Raw genomic sequence first — 21,568 nt, forward strand, 5'->3', positions numbered from 1 at the left:
TAGCAAAGGGAAAGTGAAACTAAGGCAAAATAAAAGGAGAAGCCTTTATGTTCAGCTGCTGCAGTCTTTGTCTCTCTGTCTTTGCCTCATATCCTATAACAAACTTGGCTAAACCTCAAGTGCCAAGGACATCACAATGACGATGAGATAAAAAACGAAGGATGAAAAAAAAAACGAAACATTGCTTTGAGGTATGAAAATTTTGGGAGGTATGAAAATTTTGGAAGGTTTTTGGTCTAATTTTACAGACAGCGTTTTAACTGGAGACTGTTAGCACACACAGAAAGCTTGTACACACACATTGATCTTTCCAAAATAACCATCCAATCAAAAAAAAATTATATGATCTCAGATCACTTGCAGAGAAGTTTCCTTTGAAAGGAACGCGATCCTAGATCCCTTATCACTGCACTGCTGATCAATATGGCACGGTCTATGCCCAACCTGCCACCTTTTAATGTGCATTCAGAGCCATCATCTGTATCCTTGCGTTGGCAAAAGTGGCTGCGATGTTTCCAAGGCACGATGGCAGGTTTCGCAATCACAGACAGCACAAGGAAAAAGGCCTTACTTCTACACTGGAGGTAAAGAATTAGACAATATCTTTGATACACTTATGCCTGAGCAAAATGACAACAACTCAACAAAAAAAGCGCTGACAACCTACTTCACGATGAAGAAAAACACCATATACGAAACCATAATCTTCCAACGCACTAAGCAAGAAGAAAACAAGACAATTGATCAATTTTGTATGCGTTTGAGGCAACTAGAACCAAATGTTGATGTGATGTTGAACAGTAAGTCAAAACACAAATAGTCAAAGGCTGTCTCTCCACTCAACTATGCTGAAAAGCACTCGAGAAAGGCAGAAAGCTATCAGCTGCTGGAGTTAGCAAGATCACTATCATTCTCAGAGTTCAGATCTACTGAAGTTCAGGGTGCTAACGGTAACCACCACACTCTGCGTTAAACTCCTGTGAACACTATTTGTCGTTCATGTGCCAGGAAACCACCTGCAAAGCAAAAACAGCCGTCTCACAGAGTTGCGAATTATCCAAGGAATGTTTCCACTGTGGCAGTGCTTACCCACACCGGACAGAGTATCCTGTTACTGGTAAACAGTGTAAAGCCTATGGAAAACCTAACCACTTTGCTCATTTGTCGCTCATCAGCAAAATCAACTACTAAGGCTAATACCAACAGAAGGGTGCCACGTATTCATACCACAACAAAAAAGGCGAGAGAATGTAGCTAGAGGCGGATAATCCTGAACATACTTATGAGCTCTCTCTCAGATACAGCAAACAACCACATGGGACAGTGACCGTTGGCTTCTCGGACGTCAATGCTCTCATAGACACAGGAGCATCAGTCAATGCCATGAGAGACAAAGCTTTCAACAAACTCCAGAATTGCCCCATTCTCTGCAAACCAGGGAATACGAAAATTTTCCCTTACAGCAGTGACAAACCGCTGAAAATTCTCAGAACTTTTGAAACATCAGTCTCATTCAAAAACGCTAAAATGAAAGCTATATGCTGTGTCACATCAGGAGAATGTGACCCGCTTATCAGTTTCCACACAGCAACAGCCCCCATGTTGGGTTCCCGACCCCTGAATGAAAATTCAGCCCCGTTTGCCTCAGTAAGGATTCTTCAGTCTGATAGGTTAAGGAATTACACAGGCCCCAGATCCTCTGTGGAGGGTGTTATGCTGTTTTGGATTTCTAATAGCTGCAACGTCCATTGCAAAAGCCCACAGGAAGTCAGTAGGCAGGTGTAAGTGTAAAGAACAGCTTGCGCCATATGTTCACCGCTGACCACAAAATCTCGACTTGTTTATTTTGCTGTAAAATATGTAATCCAATCTGTGCAAATAGAGTTTATTTTTATCTGAATAACCAGTAATGGAGATAAACTACTATCTGCTACACAATAGAATCTCGGAGCAGTTGTTTGGGATTTTAATCATTTAAGGATGTTAGCAGAAAAGCTTTGAGAGAAAAATTAAAATTTGGCTCTTCACTGTATCGAGAGCCTTTTAAGTCATTTCCCACAATGAGTAATTCTCTTAATGGTAGATAAATAAAAAATTAATATAGTCTGCAATTTTCTAACATATTTTCACAGCATTAAAATTACCTTCAGTGAAATGATATTCATTAAGCACTTCTTGGCATATGTATGTAATCTTCATTTTTTAGAAAGGTACAATTATTTTATATTGTAAGGAAGAGAAGAACATTAACAGAGTAACAAAATGGCATCACAAGACTTCAGTGGCCTTGGCCAGGATTTAATGCTGGCGTCGGGGGTCTCAACGTCTGGAAAATAGCACGCCAAGAACCCCGCATCACCTCATCTGTGGAAGGCCCACTGAATCTAATGCCAATTAGGCACTTAAGTGGACAGCGGTGGGCCTTCCGTGATATCTGGGAGACCAATGCCGTAAGTCCCGCCCGTGGCGAGCTGCCGGCCAATCAGAGGCTGGGTTAGGGGTAGCGGTGGAAGGGGTGTAGGGAGGTCGTTAGCAAGGGCAGGAGGCTGGCTCTCAACAGCCGCCCCCACTTCCTGATGCCGGATCCCTCGTTCAGGCACTGTGACTTTTAATGAGGACCCCCCCCCCACCCACTACCCACCTCCAGGAGCTGGGAAGCAGCCTGTGCGGTTTCCTATGTCATGCTTCCTGTATGGTGACAAGCCTACCTGCCACATTGCTAATTGCTGCGGCAGCGGGATGAGGCCCTTAATCGGGCATTAATTGTCCAGCTGAGGGCCTCAATTGGTAGCATGGTGGGAAGGCTGTTAACAGGCCTTCGCGCCCCAGGCTTAATTCTGGTGGAGGCGGGAAGGTGGCAGGTCCCCCTGCTGCCATCCCATCCAATTTTTATGCTCTCCCTGCCTCCTAACCCACCGCGGGGGAGAGCATAAAACTCCCTCCTTGGATTAACATGCATACTCATGTCGCCTTTCTTAGATCAAAAATTAGTCAAATCAAATTTATTTGTCATGGTCACTCAACTCTGTTTGTCAGTTTATGGCCTCTGAGATTGCTGCATGTTATATGTCTGAATTTCTTCTAGCAGAATTGCAGTTAGGCAAGTAAAGGTGTGGCTGAGAACAAGTTGTAAAATAAAGTTCTTCTGGTCCACGTGAGATACTTACATCAGAAGATGTCCTGAGCTTAGTTGCAGCATTGAGGCACACGCATATCTCCCTGGTGGGGGCAGGAGAAGACATTGGCTGGTAACTTCTCAAACATATTCTGGTGTAGCTCATAGTAACTGGCTCATGGGCATAATTAACACAGTCCCGGGCTCAGGTCATTATCCATTATTTCAGCTCAAAAATGGTGATTGGTGATCCCTAAAGACCTAAATAAAGAACAGGTGAATTAGAATTAGAATTAGAATATTACAGCGCAGTACAGGCCCTTCGGCCCTCGATGTTGCGCCGACCATCTGACCTACACTATTCCATTTTCATCCATATGTCTATCCAATGACCACTTAAATGCCCTTAAAATTGGCGAGTCTACTACTGTTGCAGGCAGGGCGTTCCACGCCCCTAATACTCTCTGCGTAAAGAAACTGCCTCTGACATCTGTCCTATATCTTTCACCCCTCAACTTAAAGCTATGTCCTCTCGTGTTTGCCATCATCATCCGAGGAAAAAGACTCTCACTATCCACCCTATCTAACCCTCTGATTATCTTGTATGTCTCTATTAAGTCACCTCTCCTCCTCCTTCTCTCTAACGAAAACAACCCCAAGTCCCTCAGCCTTTCCTCGTAAGACTTTCCTTCCATACCAGGCAACATCCTAGTAAATCTCCTCTGCACCCTTTCCAAAGCTTCCACATCCTTCCTATAATGCGGTGACCAGAACTGCACGCAATACTCAAGGTGCGGCCTCACCAGAGTTTTGTACAGCTGCATCATGACCTCGTGGCTCCGAAACTCGATCCCCCTACTAATAAAAGCTAACACACCATATGCCTTCTTAACAGCCCTATTAACCTGGGTAGCAACTTTCAGGGATTTATGTACCTGGACACCAAGATCTCTCTGCTCATCTACACTACCAAGAATCTTCCCATTAGCCCAGTACTCTGCATTGCTGTTACTCCTTCCAAAGTGAATCACCTCACACTTCGCCGCATTAAACTCCATTTGCCATCTCTCAGCCCAGCTCTGCAGCCTATCTATGTCCCTCTGTACCCTACAACACCCTTCGACACGATCCACAACTCCACCGACCTTCGTGTCATCCGCAAATTTACTAACCCACCCTTCTACACCCTCTTCCAGGTCATTTATAAAAATGACAAACAGCAGTGGCCCCAAAACAGAACCTTGCGGTACACCACTAGTAACTAAACTCCAGGATGAACATTTGCCATCAACCACCACCCTCTGTCTTCTTTCAGCTAGCCAATTTCTGATCCAAAGCTCTAAATCACCTTCAACCCCATACTTCTGTATTTTCTGCAATAGCCTACCGTGGGGAACCTTATCAAACGCTTTACTGAAATCCATATACACCACATCCACAGCTTTACCCTCATCCACCTGTTTGGTCACCTTCTGGAAAAACTCAATAAGGTTTGTGAGGCACGACCTACTTTTCACAAAACCGTGCTGACTATCGCAAATGAACTTATTCTTTTCAAGATGATTATAAATCCTATCTCTTATAACCCTTTCCAACATTTTACCCACAACCGAAGTAAGGCTCACAGGTCTATAATTACCAGGGCTGTCTCTACTCCCCTTCTTGAACAAGGGGACAACATTTGCTATCCTCCAGTCCTCCGGCACTACTCCTGTCGACAATGACGACATAAAGATCAACAACAACGGCTCTGCAATCTCCTCCCTGGCTTCCCAGAGAATCCTAGGATAAATCCCATCTGGCCCAGGGGACTTATCTATTTTCACTCTTTCCAAAATTGCTAACACCTCCTCCTTGTGAATCTCAATCCCATCTAGCCTAGTAGGCTGTATCTCAGTAATCTCCTCGGCAACATTTTCTTTCTCTACTGTAAATACTGACGAAAAATATTCATTTAATGCTTCCCCTATCTCCTCTGATTCCGCACACAACTTCCCACTACTATCCTTGATTGGCCCTGTTCTAACTCTTATCATTCTTTTATTCCTGATATACCTATAGAAAGCCTTAGGGTTTTCTTTGATCCTATCCGCCAATGACTTCTCGTGTCCTCTCCTTGCTCTTCTTAGCCCTCCCTTTAGATCCTTCCTGGCTAGCTTGTAACTCTCAAGCGCCCTAACTGAGCCTTCACGTCTCATCCTAACATAAGCCGCCCTCTTCCTCTTGACAAGCGCTTCAACTTCTTGAGTAAACCACGGCTCCCTCGCTCGACAACTTCCTCCCTGCCTGACAGGTACATACTTATCAAGGACACGCATTAGCTGCTCCTTGAATAAGCTCCACATTTCGTTTGTGCCCATCCCCTGCAGTTTCCTTCCCCATCCTACACATCCTAAGTCTTGCCTAATCGCGTCATAATTTCCTTTCCCCCAGCTATAATTCTTGCCCTGCGGTATATACCTGTCCCTGCCCATCGCTAAGGTAAACCTAACCGAATTGTGATCACTATCGCCAAAGTGCTCACCTACATCTAAATCGAACACCTGGCCGGGTTCATTACCCAGTACCAAATCCAATGTGGCATCGCCCCTGGTTGGCCTGTCCACATACTGTGTCAGAAAACCCTCCTGCACACACTGGACAAAAACAGACCCATCTAAAGTACTCAAACTATAGTATTTCCAGTCAATATTTGGAAAGTTAAAGTCCCCCATAACCACTACCCTGTTACTCTCGCTCCTGTCGAGAATCATCTTCGCTATCCTTTCCTCTACATCTCTGGAACTATTCGGAGGTCTATAGAAAACTCCCAACAGGGTGACCTCTCCTCTCCTGTTTCTAACCTCGGCCCATACTACCTCAGTAGACCAGTCCTCAAACGTCCTTTCTGCTGCTGTAATACTTTCCTTGATTAACAATGCCACACCCCCCCCTCTTTTACCCTCTTCTCTGTTCTTACTGAAACATCTAAATCCCGGAACCTGCAACATCCATTCCTGCCCCTGCTCTACCCATGTCTCTGAAATGGCCACAACATCAGGATCCCAGGTACCAACCCATGCTGCAAGCTCACCCACCTTATTCCGGATGCTCCTGGCGTTGAAGTAGACACACTTTAAACCAAGTTCTTGCTTGCCAGTGCCCTCTTGCATCCCTGTAACCTTATCCCCTACCTCACTACTCTCAACAGCCTGTACACTGGAACTACAATTTAGGTTCCCATTCCCCTGCTGATTTAGTTTAAACCCCCCCGAAGAGCACTAACAAATCTCCCCCCCAGGATATTGGTACCCCTCTGGTTCAGGTGAAGACCATCCTGTTTGTAGAGGTCCCACCTACCCCAGAAAGAGCCCCAATTATCCAGGAAACCAAAACCCTCCCTCCTACACCATCCCTGCAGCCACGTGTTCAACTCCTCTCTCTCCCTATTCCTCTCTTCGCTAGCACGTGGCACGGGCAACAACCCAGAGATAACAACTCTGGTTGTTCTCGCTCTAAGCTTCCACCCTAGCTCCCTGAATTTCTGCCTTAAATCCCCATCTCTCTTCCTACCTATGTCGTTGGTGCCTATGTGGACCACGACTTGGGGGTGCTCCCCCTCCCCCTTTAAGGATCCCAAGAACACGATCAGAGACATCACGTACCCTGGCACCTGGGAGGCAACACACCAACCGTGAGTCTCTCTCGTTCCCACAGAACCTCCTATCTGTTCCCCTAACTATGGAGTCCCCAATGACTAATGCTCTGCTCCTCTTCCCCTTTCCCTTCTGAGCAACAGGGACAGACTCTGTGCCAGAGACCTGCACCCCATTGCTTACCCCTGGTAAGTCGTCCCCCTCAACAGTATCCAAAACGGTATACCTGTTGTTGAGGGAAACGGCCACAGGGGATCCCTGCACTGCCTGCTGGTTCCCTTTCCTTCCCCTGACGGTAACCCATCTACCTACTTCTTTTACCTGAGGTGTGACTGCCTCCCTATAACTCCTGTCAATAATCCCCTCCGCCTCCCGAATGATCCGAAGTTCATCCAGCTCCAGCTCCAGTTCAACTCCAGGTGAGTTTGGTATAATATCTAGTAACCTTCATTATTATATTTTCTGACAAAGTTTATGAAAATTAAATGTGGGTTAAACTTATGAAAGCTAAATACAACAAAAAGGATATAAAAATTAGACAAGACCCTTGATGAAAATCTTTTTCATAACTAAATCCACACTGTGTAACATTTGGGAGCACAAAGCTAACCTAGTGAAGTCTATCAATAAAATAAGAAATAAGACTGATTCAAAAGAAAGATAACTTAAAGTAAACATTTCTGATTGAAGCCAACTGGGCCCTATTACACAGCCGGACAGGGGACAGTAATTTTTAACTTTAAAAATAAACCAGGTTTTTAAATTTCTTTCTCAAGTAATTCAAGTGCCTTCCTTTATTTTGGGTAGCAGATGGAAAATCCAGTGTCTGGAAGCAGGCTGTATCCTTCCATGTGAAGGATGTCCTTTTACCAGAAATAGCTTTAACAGTTAACTACTTAAAATCTGACGGAGTGTGTCATTTAAACTTGTATATGAGGGAAAAAGTATATTTCCAAAGTGTTTTATTAATAGTAAAAGACAGTACCATTGTTTCCTGTTTATAGTTCAGTCATACTTTTGCTTCAGTTACAGGAAGCTTAGAGGAAGGAGCTGGGGCTATTATCAGTTTAGAACCTTTTCATTTACTGTAAAAGATAGGACTTTGTAGGCAATTCCCTTTATATTGAAGAGCCAATTTTCCTTTTGCATGTTGTTACAACTCAGAAGTCAGAGCTATTAACAGCCAAGGCTGGATTTTCTGGTACGGACATAGTTCAGACCCAAATAGATTTTGGTGGATTGTATCACAGACAGCCCAAATTCTGCCTCCCCCACAACCAATGTTGCTGCATCCAAAGTGGCAGAAATGTTGGGGTATCTTCATCGTCAACTAAATCAAAATTAGATCCAGATTTTATGTAACTAAAATAAAATGAAAATTTGAGATAGAGATGCAATTAAAACTAAAAATAATATTTTTAGGACTAAAACAGTAGTTAGTGATTGATAATTTTGCAGCAGATGTTGAAAATTAAAATGGGTAAATAAATTCTTAGTCACCATTCTTTATTTCTCAGCAAATGTGGTTTTGAGTATGAGACGTATGACAAATTTTCTCAAAAGACTTGATTAATAATATGGAAACCAATAGCCACTCTACTTAATTTAGCTTTGGAAAAAATAATTTATGACAAAAATTTGGGAACAAAGCTAAGACAAAATTAAAAAATTATCTCTAGCACAGAAGGAACACTGCCTGGTCCCTCACTGTGATTGTGGTCATTCTTCGCGTGTGAACTTGAATGGTGAGTATCATGACAATCAGCAAAACCAAGCCTGATCCTGCCCTGCCCTGACACCCAAATATGCGTACTACTCGCAAGTGTCACGGGTAGCAATTGGAAACTTGAACCTTGGCCAATTATTTCCCTTTACCCTGTCATTTTAACAACAAAATTTTACTACAGAATTCTTTATTTTGACATATTAAAATAACTTGAATATTAGTTATAACTCATTTAATTCAGGACAGTTATAAATATTAAAATCTAATTAGTATTTCACACATTCGCACATTCATCTCTCTGTCTCTCTTTCTCTCTCCCGCCCCCCTCTCTCTCTCTTTGTTTCCTGTGGAGATGCATTAAATCCTGGTCCTCACTCAGCAAATACCACTGACTCACAGTCCTTCAATATTCCACAGCTAAGGAGGCTGTAAATGGTCTACTGAGGACCATTGGTGACGACAAGGCAAACTGTAAGTGCCACTGGACTAATGGGTACCCAGGGTTGATTTCAGACTGTAGTAGATTTGAGGGGATTACATCATTACTGTTAAATGAACCTTTCAAATTCACTGCAGAGTATTTATTATTTAATGTAAGATTTGACCTTTTGTGTGTCAGCTTTATTCAAATCTATGTTCATTTTGTTGTCATTCACTGAAAGATTGATGACCGCTGTCACATAATCACTGCAAAGGAAACAATTAACAGTTGATTGCAGGGAAATAATATTGGTGCCGTATAATGATTAAACAGATGAGCTGATATCATTGTTTTCTAAGTAGAAGAGCCATGGGTAATTCAGGAGGGAAATTACAACTTGGTTAAAATTATCCTGTCTAGTTCGAGTGAATACCTGGAACATACACATTTTCCTAACAAAATAAGCTAATAAGATAGTACCAAGAAAACAGACAAGTAAGTAATTTTAGATTGGTTGAGAAATCATTCTTTGTACTGACTGCTTGAAACAAAATGCTTGGGAGCCAGTTGCGAGTGCTGTTGGATATTTCTGCTTATGCAGATTGGAAACATGCCCAGCTAACGATCTAGTCTTCAAGATATTCTGGATAGGGGCTTTTAAATTTGACTTGTTCCTTGTCCATCATAAGACTCTTGATTATTAATTATGTTTAACTGTTGTAACAAAACACACAGCAAATGACAGTGGCCTTTTTTTTTGATGGTAAGCCCCAGATATGGATGTAAATAATTCTGGAAGGGTTTAGATCAGAAATGCAGCCAAAGGTCGAATCAAGGTAGCAGCAGGAAGCCCAGTTTTGCTGTTAACTCTGGGACTTATTGTCCCTCCCCAATTATATTGATTCATTCTGTGATAAATAATTGCTGCCAATGAGGCAGGTAAATATTCAAAAAAAAAGTTTACTGCTTTGAGGAAATTCCAGGCCTGTAACTGCCATAAACAGACTATAAATAAATGCCAACACTTATTCTCAATTGATATCCTGATTTTTGCATTCAGCTTCCATTGTTTAAAGTTAAACACGGTTCAGGTCTGGAATTGACCACATGATGTCTTGTTGCTTGTTTTGTACTGTTTGATTACATCTTCTGTTAGACTGTAACAATATACTGAGGGTGGACCTCTCAACAGTTGCTTAATTTTGGTGTACTCTTCATGCAGCTTGAACTGAATGAAAAATTTATTTGAGATTTATGCTACTGAATTTATCTGCGTGCTGAGATCCATTTCATCAGAAAAAAACTCCAGAGGGTTTATACTATGAATCAAACAAACATGATTCAACTCACCTGGAAAGACAGACTTGCATTACATCATTGGCAAGTGAACTTCAATATAGATATGTGAGAAGTTGTACATTTTGATTCGAATAAGGAGGCCAGATACCCCTTGGAAAATAAGCACCAAAATGGGGAAGAGGAACAGAGGGATCTAGGGATGCAAATATATGAATCACTAAAAGTAGCAATGCAAGTAATAAGACCAGAAAGGCAAACAAAGCACTGGAGGTCATTTCTAGAGAGAGAGAGAGAGAATTGAAAAGCAGAGAAGTTATGTTAAACTTGCATAGAATCTTGATTAGACAGCACTTGGAGTTCTGTGAACAGTTCTGGTCTCCATATTATAAAAAAAGCACTGGAGAAGATGCAAAAAAACATTTACTAGAAAGATATAACCTCTAGTATCAATCAGGAAAAATTGAACAGGCTGGGCCTCTTTTTTTGTTAGAAAGGAGAAGACTGGGGGGGGATCTGATAAAGCTTTAATATTCTGAAAAGGTTTGATAGGGTACATGTAGAGAAGACTTGTACACCAGAACTAGGAACCATAAATATAAGATAGTCACTAATAAACCCAATAGAAAATTCAGGAGAAGCTTCTTTACCCAGAGTGTGGTTAGAATGTGGAACTTGCTACCACAAGGAGTAGTTGAGATGAATAGCATAGATGCATTTAAGGGAACACTAGATAAGCACATGAGGGTGGCGCAGTGGTTAGCACCGCAGCCTCACAGTTCCAGTGACCTGGGTTTGATTCTGGGTACTGCCTGTACGGAGTTTGCAAGTTCTCCCTGTGACCACATGGGTTTCCGCCAGGTGCTTCGGTTTCCTCCCACAGCCAAAGACTTGCAGGTTGATAGGTAAATTGGCCATTATAAATTGCCCCTAGTGTAGGTAGGAGAATGGTGAGGATGTAGGGAATATAGGATTAATGTAGGATTTGTATAAACGGGTGGTTGTTGGTCGGCACAGACTCGGTGGGCCGAAGAGCCTGTTTCAGTGCTGTATCATTCTAGGGCGAGAGAAATAAAAGAATATGTTGATACCCCCCCCCCCCTCCCCCCCTGCTTGAGAAAGTTGGATGACCACGTGAGAGAAATAGACTTGTAGGGCTACAGGGATTGAGCCAGGGAGTGAGACTGACCGCATAGCTCTGTGGAGAGCCGGCATGGACTCAGTAGAGGCCTGAATGGCCTCCTGTGCTGTAAGCAAATGACTCTATGACTCTCTTTTCCCCCCCTCCCCTCTCTGTCTTTCTCTCTCTTCCCTGCCCCCGTCTGTCTGTCTCTGTCTCTCTGTCCCTCTTCCACCTTTCTGTCCCTCTCTCCCCCTCTGTCTCTCTCACTCTTTTCCCCCCCCCCCCCATTCTGTCTCTCTCTCTCTCCCCTCTCTCTCTCCAGCCCCTGTCTTTCGTGTTCCCTGCTCAGTGTTCTCTGTTCCTCGCTCAGTATTCCCCGCTCCCGGTTCCCCGCTTAGTCTTCCTGGTTCCCACCTCCGTGTTCCCCTTTCCCGGCTCAGTTTTCCCAATTCCCAGCCCGCCGCTCATTGCTCACTGCTCAGTGATCCTTGCAGCAGCCATTCCCACAGCCAGATACTTTCCATGCCTGTATTACTTAAGCTGGGCCAAGTAGAGGCGGGAACCTGCCCAGTGTGCAGGATACTGGACATTGACTGAAATGTGCAAAAGCAACAGGGGCGGCCGATCCCAGGGTGCCTGTGCCGTATTCCACCAATCAGTGCTAACACTGTCTGGGCAGCCCTAGTCAGTTACAGAGAGTGACCAAACACAGACAGGGGGCCCCTGCCTGTCAGACAGAGGTCCCACCTGCACCCTCCGCCTGACATACATGGGAGCCAAGAATCACAGCTGAGCCACAGGCAGATTGGCGAGCCAGATGGAAACTATTGGTGGGCTGGATTCTGGCCCGCGGGCCGTGTGTTGGACAATCCTGGGCTAGGTGAAGGATAGGAGGAGGCTCTTGTGGAGTATAAATATTGGCATGAGACTGTTGGGCCAAATGACCTGTTTCTGTGCTGTAAATACTTTATAATTTTGTAATACTTTGTAATCTTACCACATCTCTCGGAAATACCTCCAAAGCACTTTTTTAATTGTAGTCGCTGTTGTTATCAAGGCTACTGTGGCAAACAGTTTACACACAGCAAGATTCCAGAAGTAGCAACAGTTTTGGCTGCATCTATCGAAACTCATATTGTTCAGTTGAGCCTCTGTGCTGGGAATTTAAACCATTGTGTTCATATGAACATGGGGCTGAAGTTGATCTGTTGTTTGACCAGGCATGCTTTATGCAGTTTAATGCACCACAAATGGCCTTACAATCTACTGTAACTACTTGAGAATTTTTTTTACATTTTTAGAAATCATGTTAATCTCTCACCATTTTTGTTTATTTTAGCAGGAATGTGTATTTTGCTGCCTATTCTATGCAATCTTAGTCTGAGCAACAGAAAGTTAAATGATCAGGTCCCATCTGCAGCAATGATTTTGTGCTTCTCCAGTGTTCTAATTATTACTTAGCTGGTCAAGTACCAGTCCAGGAAGTTAAACTAGCTTTGGCAAGTATAAAGCTGAAAGAAATTAAGTGCAGCAGCAAATTCTTGCAGATCGATTCACCAATTAAAGCCATTTCTGAATTTTGACAGATTGGTTTATAGATTTATGAGGTTAAAAGCAAAGTGTTCAATAATTTGATCTTGGAATTTTGAAAGTGAAAACCAGAGTAATCTTCAAAGATAGAAATTTACTATATAGATGGAGGCCATTCGGCCCATCATGTCCACGTTTGCCATCAAGTAGCCATCCAGCCTAATCCCATTTTCTAGCTCTTGGTCCGTAGCCTTGTAGGTTATGGCATGTCAAGTGCATATCCAGGTACTTTTTAAATGTTATGAGGGTTTCAGGCAGTGAGTTCCAGATCTCCAAATCTGGGTGAAACAATTTCTCCTATAAGCCTAAAGCCTAAATCTCTGACCCTAAATTTATACCCCCTGGTTATGGACCCCTCAATCAAAGGGAATAGGGCCTTCCTATCCAGTCTATCTTGACCTCTCATAATTTTATACACTTCATTAGGTCTCCCCTCAGTCTCTTCTATTCCAAAGAAAACAACCCTGGTCTATCCAATCTTTCCTCATAACTAAAATTCTCCACTCCAGGCAACATCCTCGTAAATTTCCACTGTACCCTATCTAGTGCAATCGCATCTTTCCTATACTGAGGTGACCAGAACTGTACGCAGTACTCCAGATGTGGCCTAACCAGTGTTTTATACAGTTCCAGCATAACCCCCCTGCTCTTATATTCTGTGCCTCAGCTAAGAAAGGAAAGTATCCCATATGCCTTCTTGACCACCTTATCTACCTGTCCTACCATTTATTGTTTATTCCCTTGCCTGCTTCGTCTTCTCCAAATGCATTACTGCACACTTCTTTTCTGGATTGAACTCCATTTGCCACTGTTCGCCCACCTGACTATTACATTGATATCTTCCTACAGCCTACAGCTTTCTTCTTCCTTATCAACCACACAGTCAAATTCTTTATCGTGTGAAAACTTCTTAATCGTGCCCCCTACATTCAAGTCCAAATCATTGATATATACCACAAAAAGCAAGGGACCTTGTACTGAGCCCTGCGGAACCCCACTTGGAAACAGCCTTCCAGTCACAAAAGCACCTGTCAACCATTACCTTTTGCTTCCTGCCTCTGAGCCAATTTTAGATCCAACTCACCACTTTGCCTTGGATCCCATGGGCTTCTACATTTGTCACCTGTGTGTCTGCCCTGTGGGAGCTTATCAAAAGCCGTGCTAAAATCCTTATAGACTACATCAAATGCACTACTCTTATCGATCCTCCTTGTTACTTTTCAAAAAGTTCAATCGTGTTAGTCATACATGACCTTGCCTTAACAAACCTGTGCTGACTGCCTTTGATTAATCCGTGTCTTTTTAAGAATTTTTACCAATAAATTTCCCACCACCGAGGTTAGGCTGACAGACGTGTAATTACTCTGGCTATCCCTTTCTCCCTTTTTAAACAATGGTACAATGCTGTCTCCCTTCCAGTCCTCTGGCACCACACCTGTAGCTGGAGGGGACTGGAAAATGATGGTTAGAGCCTCCGCTATTTCTTCTCTTGTTTCACTTAACAGTCTAGGATACATTTTGTTCGGTTCTGGGGAATTTTCACTTTCAAAGATGTCAAACCCTCAAATGAAGTCTCCTCTCACACTATCTTAATTTGATCCAATATTTCACAGTCCTCCTCCCTGATGGAACTATCCCTCAATCATCCCTCTCTTTTACGAAAACAGATGCAAATTATTCTTTAAGAACCACACCAATGTACTGTGCCTCGACACACAGATTACGCTTGTGGTCCCTAATAGGCCCTACTCTTTCTATAGTTCTCCTCTTGCTCTTTATGTATTTATAGAATATCTTTGTTTTCTTGCTGATTTTACTTGCAAATATTTTTTCATGCCCTCTCTTTGCTTTCCTAATATTCTTTTTAAATTTCACCTCTACACTTTTTATACCCCTCTAGGTTTTCTGCAGTATTGAGCCCTCGGTATCGGTCATAAGCTTCCCTTTTATTCTTTATCCTCTCGTTTAAGCCTCTTGATAGCCCTCACTTTTTCTTTAAGGGAACATACTTGCTTTGAACCCTCACTATCTCTTCCTTGAATGCCTCCCACTGATCTGGCACTGATTTACCTTCAAGTAGCTGTTTCCAGTCCACTTTAGTTGAATCACATCTCAACTTAATAATATTAGTTTTTTTCCCAATCGAGAACTTTTATTCCTGGTCTATCTTTGCCCTTCTCCATACCAACCCTGAATCTAACTGAATTATAATCACTTCCACCAAAGTGCTCCCCAACTTCCACCTCCCCATTCATTCCCTAAAACTAAGTCCAGAACAACAACTTCTCTTGTTGAGCTTGCAACTTACTGGCTAGAAAGACTCTCTTGAATGCATTTTAAGAATTCTGCTCCCTCTGAGCCTTTCACGATCAATCTATCCCAGTTAATATCGGGTTTGTTGAAATCCCCCACTATTATTGCCCTATTGTTTTTGCACATGAGATTTGCATTCGCGTTTGCTCTTCTGTCTCCCTCTGACTGTTTGGGAGTCTATAATATACTCCGCATAGTGTGATTGCCCCTCTTTTGTTCTTCAGTTCAACCCATATGGCCTCATTTGATGATCCTTCTACCAGATCATCCCTCCTAACAGTTATAATTGTTTCTTTAATCAATATTGTGACCCCACTCCCTTTTTATCCCCTCCGTATCTTGTCTGAAAACACTGTAACCAGAAATGTTGAGTGGCCATTCCTGCCCTTCTTTCAGCCATGTCTCAGTAAAAGCTACAATATCATACTTCTACGTGTCAATCCGTGCTCTCAGCTCATCTACCTTATTCCCTAGACTTCTTGCATTGAAGTATATACCATTTAGCACTGCCAAATTTCCTTGTTCTCTATTTTCTAGCCTTTATTTCTATTGTATGTTTGGTTAGTCTAGCTAGGAGAGATTACTGAGTCTTTGGTAGATTTAAACAATGACTAATTTATTACATACTAAAGAACCATATACAGCTTCATTCAAGTACAAGTGACTCCTCTTTTGACATGCTGCTTTTTCTCTTCAAGTCTCTCTCATGTGATCTCTTGCATTATCACATTGGGAGGTGTTACTCACACTGTCCCAGACATTAACCCTTTCAAACCCTTATACTACAGTTTCGTCTGCCTTCCAAACATGCGTACTAATTTTCTGCCCTCCATTTCCAACTTTTCTTCACTCCCTTCTGAATCTACTCTTGGGCTCCCATCCCCCTGCCAAGCTGGTTAAATCCCTCCCCAACAGCACTAGCAAAACCCTTGCAAGGATATTGGTCCTGACTCTTTTGAGTTGCAACCTGTCTGGCTAGTACAGGTCCCATCTCCCCCAGAAGTGGTCCCAAAACTTCAGGAATCTAAAGCCCTCCCTCTTGCACCATCTCTCCAGCCACATATTCATCAGTTCTATCTTCCTACTTATGTACTGAGTAGCATGTGGTACCCGGAGTAATCTGGAGATTACTACCTTTTGTGGTCATGCTTTTCAAGCTGTCTCCTAGCTCCTTGAACTCTGCCTTCAGGACTTCATCCCTCTTTCTGTCTATGTTGTTGGTGTCGATATGGACCATGACCTCTGGCTGTTCACCCTCCTGCCTCAGAAAGTCCTGCAGCCACTCAGTGACATCCTTGACCCTGGCACTGGGGGAGGCAACTTACCATCCTGGAGTCACGTCTGCGGCTGCAGAAGCACCCTTCTGTTCCCCTCACTATTGAATCCCCTACCACTATTACTCTTCCACTGTTCATCCTCCCCTCACCCCCAGGCCCTGTGCAGCTGAGCCCCGTATGGTGCCTGTGCTCCCCAGAAGAACCATTGCTCACACCAGTATTCAAAACTGAATAGAGTGTGAGGTGCACTCTTGGGATCCCTGCCCTGCTTGCCTGGTCCTCCTTGTCCTTCTGGCAGTCACCCATTCACTCTCTGCCTGAACATTTTTAAGCTGCGTGATGACCACCGCTCAAGCTCCATGCTCAGAGCTCAAGCTGCTCCAGCTGGCAATGCTTTCTGCACATATGGTCATCCAGGTCATGAGAAGTGGCCAGGATTTCCCACATGGCATAGGATATGCATTCCACAGGGCTGATGTTTCCTGCCATGCCTTTACTTTCAAGACTATTCCTTAGAAACACTTTCCAGCTACTCACCAGGTCTCTGTTGTTTCTTGCTCCCTGATTCGGACTACTCCTTGTCTCGTAAAACCCTAGTATAGCACCTCCGTCCTCACTGCGCCAAACTCTCTCACTGAACAAATTCCCCAAGTTAAGTATTCTGTCAAAACAGTACTCCGTTGAGCTGAAATTCGTGCTAATTAAGTAACTCAAGTTTTAAAGATTGTGTACATTGCCTGTTTGTGTAGATTGTATTTAAATGAGCTTTTGGTTAGTTCTGGCCTTCTTTGTACTTGTAAGTATTTATTTAAACATCCAAACCTTGACATTTTTGATTCTCTATGAGGGAGAATGACATCTACAGCTGAGCTGTGCATAGAAACTCTTTAGCCGCTCCTGCTCATCCATTTAAAGTGCCCTTGGGCCGAGTGCTGCTCAGCTTGTTAAAATGTGGGCAAACAGCAAACCTTAGAATGTGTGGCAGTGGGTGGGTGCTTAGACTCCCAGTGGAGCCTGCATTCCGCAATAGTTTTCTCACACCACCAGCAACACTGCGCCAGATAAGATCATAACTGCTACAACAACAAAAACAACTTGCATTCATAGACTGAGACGAATTGCCACAAGGATTCGTCTGCTCATTTGCCATAATTACACCCCAGTGTTTTTATTGTAGAGAAATAATTCTCAAGATACATCACAGAGGCTGAAGAAAAAAATTTCAGGAGATTTCATGATGCAAAAAATACTATGCCGACGTTTCATTGTTAAATGAGTTCTGGCTGAATAGGTGAGTTGGTTGCTACCTGATCTGTCTAGTTTCTCTAACAGAAAACTGCCACATCCTCCTTCTTAAGCTTACTAACAAAGCATTAACAGGGTTTGGTAATCAACAGTAGCTATTCCAAAAACAACTTTGTTAGCAATTTTGGGGGGCAGAAAACAGGAAGAAATAGTGAAACGGTAAAACAGTTTAGCTCCCAATTTTGCACAATTTTAATGGCTATTTCTGGCATCCCCTTTAGTAACCACACTGCCCCTGCACCCCTCCAGAATCCTTGTCACAGCACCTGTCGACCAACTGACAGAAATGACCTTTCATTCAGTAGGTTGAGAGCTAATGTTCTCTCAGAAGAGCAGCAAAGCCGCTTTATCCTGAAATGTTCCTGATTTTTGTTTCGCTTTGGCATAAACTGAAATAACAACCAATCGGATATTCCATTGGAATTGATATGTCACATTCAAAACAACTTTAGCTTTGTTGTGGGGGGTAACTATTTCATCCCTGAAGCTGTTTGATAGCTCAAATCTTTAAATGCAATACTACTGAGAAAATTCTGCATTTTTGTATCCTTTAAAGACTGTGAATTGCAGAAACAGCTGCTTTGTGGTTATGGGCAAGGGGGCTGTATTGGAAAGTCACTTCACTGCTCACAACCCCTTAATTAATCAGCAGCTGCTTTTGCCTTTTCTGTTAGTTTTGACTGTAACTACAACTACCCTATAAAGTTGCTATGTTGTGTCAAGAGTAATGAATGAGTCAGGAAATAACAGCTGTTAATAGTGGAGTTCTGTCTTTAATTTTTGTGCTTTAGTAAATGAGAACCTGGTCACTTGTAGTGGGAATGAGATAGGCGTCTTTCTGGAGAACAGGTTCTATTTTGCACAAGTGAGTCTAAAATAAAATGTGGTTTCCATTTCACTGAAACACATTATCATTAGTTATAGAATAGTACAGCACAGAAGGAGGCTATACAGCCCATCAAGTTGTCGAATGAAGTATTTTTAACCTTTTACCACTCTGCTTTTACAACAGATCAGCCAACTGAGAATTCTCTCTTTTGAGTAACATTTGATTTTAGTTTTGAATGTAGTGCTAATGGTTGTAGTTACTTTTACATTGATGCAAAACAATTTCAGGTGCCCAGCAATACAACGGTGTAAGTGTAACTCAGGTGGCAAGTCATCTGATAGTCTCCCACTGCATGTTTTACACTAGGTGCAATATATTGCTATTACCATTAATGGTATTGACTGTTTTTTGCCTTGCAAATCAGATTTTCATGTCTATGAACAAACCAGGCCTTTCTGGCAACAATAATTCAGTGGTAGTTTTACATTGCTTACTTGCTGTTGATAGCACCTGATGACATCAGGCAATGTAAAGTTTCACAGGGGTGTAAAGCATGTAAGTCTGGTGTAACTTTCATAGCAAGGCTATGTTCTCAAATAGATTAAAAATAAAGTAATGAAACCTTCTCATTGTGTCTCATATTCCAAAAGCTGTATGCTATTTTAGTGGTTTACAGTCCTGTTTCTCACTCAGTAATCAATATAAACTGCAGAAAGGGGCACCACAGAGGATTATTGTAACCAATCAGATAGCCTGAAGTGAAAATGTACAGACCTGTAAACTCCTATCTTCCTATCGGTAATGGTCAGTACATGCTAAGTTTAAAAAAAAAACAGTAGGAACAGCACGAAGTTACTGAGAAACAAAAAAAAAATTTCCAGTCTCCTTCCAAAATTCCAATCAAAGAGAGACTCCGATTTCCCTCCCTGTTTTTTAACCAATGCAGCCTTCAGCATTTTTCATTCTGTGCTGACATGTAGCTGTAATGTCTGTGAAGCCCCACCCAATCCAACCTGATTCCAAGGATTAGTCCATTCTAACTAAGGGGTTGGATTTCCTGGTATGTAGCTACTTTCTGGTTGTCTCAGGATGTAGTGGAAAACTGTTTTTCTGCTGTTTAGGAAAACTTTTGCTCTTTGATGGATCGTGAGGCTGATTTGAATATTCATTTCATAAGGTAGCAGCTCTATCTGGATTGTTCACATTGGAATAAATGAGTATATCAGATAGCACAGACAGATGACGGTGAATAGACCGAATAGGCTCAGTGCTGTCATTTAATGATTTCTACATTAGAACAAAGTAAACACTGGATATTGTAGCCAAATTATAAAGCTGGCTATTGTGTTTAAACCATTTAATGCCTAAGGAACCCGGCTCCACCATGATTCTGCCAAGTAAGTACTTTTTCAATTTTACGACAAACTTTTCCGATGATTTCATCAAGAGCTGTGTTTTGACAGTGTCGTCCTTCGGGTCTTCAGCATTTTATAGAGAAATGGTCAATTTTCCCAACAAAAAGTCAGTATATTAGGTGCAGTTTCACTCAACCCTGTAAATGTAGCACTCGCAGGCTCTCATAGCAGTGTGTTTAATAGATGACTGGTTAACTTGAATGGTAACATCAGTGTTCCACATAAGAATGATCTTGGGTGGGGAGGGAAGGTAGCTAACATTACAAACTGTAATATTAGCAAACAAGAATATTTCGCTTTTGATTTTTAATGGCATCCGTTTAGAGATGTATGAAGTAGTTGATTCTTTTATTTTCCACAGATCCAAATGACGTAGAATTTGCTTTTCATGTTGTTTGAGTTTTGTGTTGACTTTTATTACACCTCATTGCGCCTTATTAACAATCAGTTCAATGTTTTAAATGAATGAAACAGTAATGCAAAAACATAAAAACAGCTGTCCATATTGGTCCCGTATTTTGTTCTGTTGTGAACCACATGCCAGATGCTACATTTTTAAGAGGAAGGTGAGATGTTATCTGACATACCTCCCGCTCTTTGGGGGCTTGTAAGGTAAAGAACTGGTGACGTGAATAGCTTCTTGCAGCCAATATTTTCATTGACCCTGCACTGAGAGGGAGCATAAAAGCTTTTCATTTCTTCAGTCTCTACACTTGCTCCTGTCAGACCACCTTGGCAGACACCAACTGCTGCAATCCACTGAGCTCCAGATTACTTATAACTGGCACGTAATACTTACACGAGATTCTCAGCAGCTTTTGGCCTTGTCCCACTGAAAATAAGAGTCTGAAGAGATGTTAAACGTGAACTTTTTGCCACAAGCTTATCAGAAATAATTATCGTATTGCAAAAAACATGTATATTTTTCAGGAACTAATAAACCTTAACTTGATTGAAATGCCAGGTGATTTATTCCTTTCAGAACTATGCAGCTGGGCAATTTGATCTGTGCAGGTTAAATATTCACATTTCGTGGCTAATGTCGTCTCCTGACATCCTCAAACGTTAGTGCAGGGGTGAACTTCAATTGGGAATCATGATTAATGGACTTCAGGAGCTGTTTGAATACCAGACAGATGGTGCACTGCATTAATCATCACTTCAAGCATTTTATCCATCATTGCAGCTTTATAAAGCAATATCTGAAATCTGGAATTTTTCTGCTCTTTCAATTGAGACCACAGAAAAGAGATCAAACTTCAGAAAATGTAGCCAGCAGATAAAGTTATGGATGTGTTACATTGTAGATTTTACAAATTACTACAGTCAGTTGTAAGGTAAAAAGACATTCTGCTAGTTTTGTGTGAGTGTTCATGTTGTATCCCAGCACTTAAGTAGAATAATTTGAAAATGCTACTTGACGGTTGCCAGACTGGAGACCAGGAAAGTTTGTACTGTTAACAATTATGATACCTGTAGCAATGTGAACAATTGAACTGTGTGTTTTGATGTCCTGTGCTTTC

At 42.3% G+C, this 21,568-nt stretch overlaps 1 protein-coding gene across 9 annotated transcripts in view; it reads left to right on the forward strand.

Moving 5' to 3' along the window:
* Positions 1 to 21,568, forward strand: part of stard13b (StAR related lipid transfer domain containing 13b) — a 617,921-nt gene that overhangs the window by 501,648 nt on the left and 94,705 nt on the right. Inside the window, exon 1 of one of the 9 annotated variants that reach the window (XM_068033496.1) lies at positions 19,782 to 20,027. The exons of the other annotated variants lie outside the window; for them this stretch is intronic. Coding sequence (XP_067889597.1) covers positions 19,991 to 20,027 — 37 coding nt within the window. The 5' untranslated portion in view covers positions 19,782 to 19,990. Of the gene's footprint in view, positions 1 to 19,781; positions 20,028 to 21,568 lie in introns of those variants that run through there. 9 annotated transcript variants of the gene reach the window in all.

The sequence above is a fragment of the Heterodontus francisci genome, chromosome 6 (assembly GCF_036365525.1).
Source record: "Heterodontus francisci isolate sHetFra1 chromosome 6, sHetFra1.hap1, whole genome shotgun sequence".
In the NCBI taxonomy this organism is placed as follows: Eukaryota; Metazoa; Chordata; class Chondrichthyes; order Heterodontiformes; family Heterodontidae; genus Heterodontus; species Heterodontus francisci.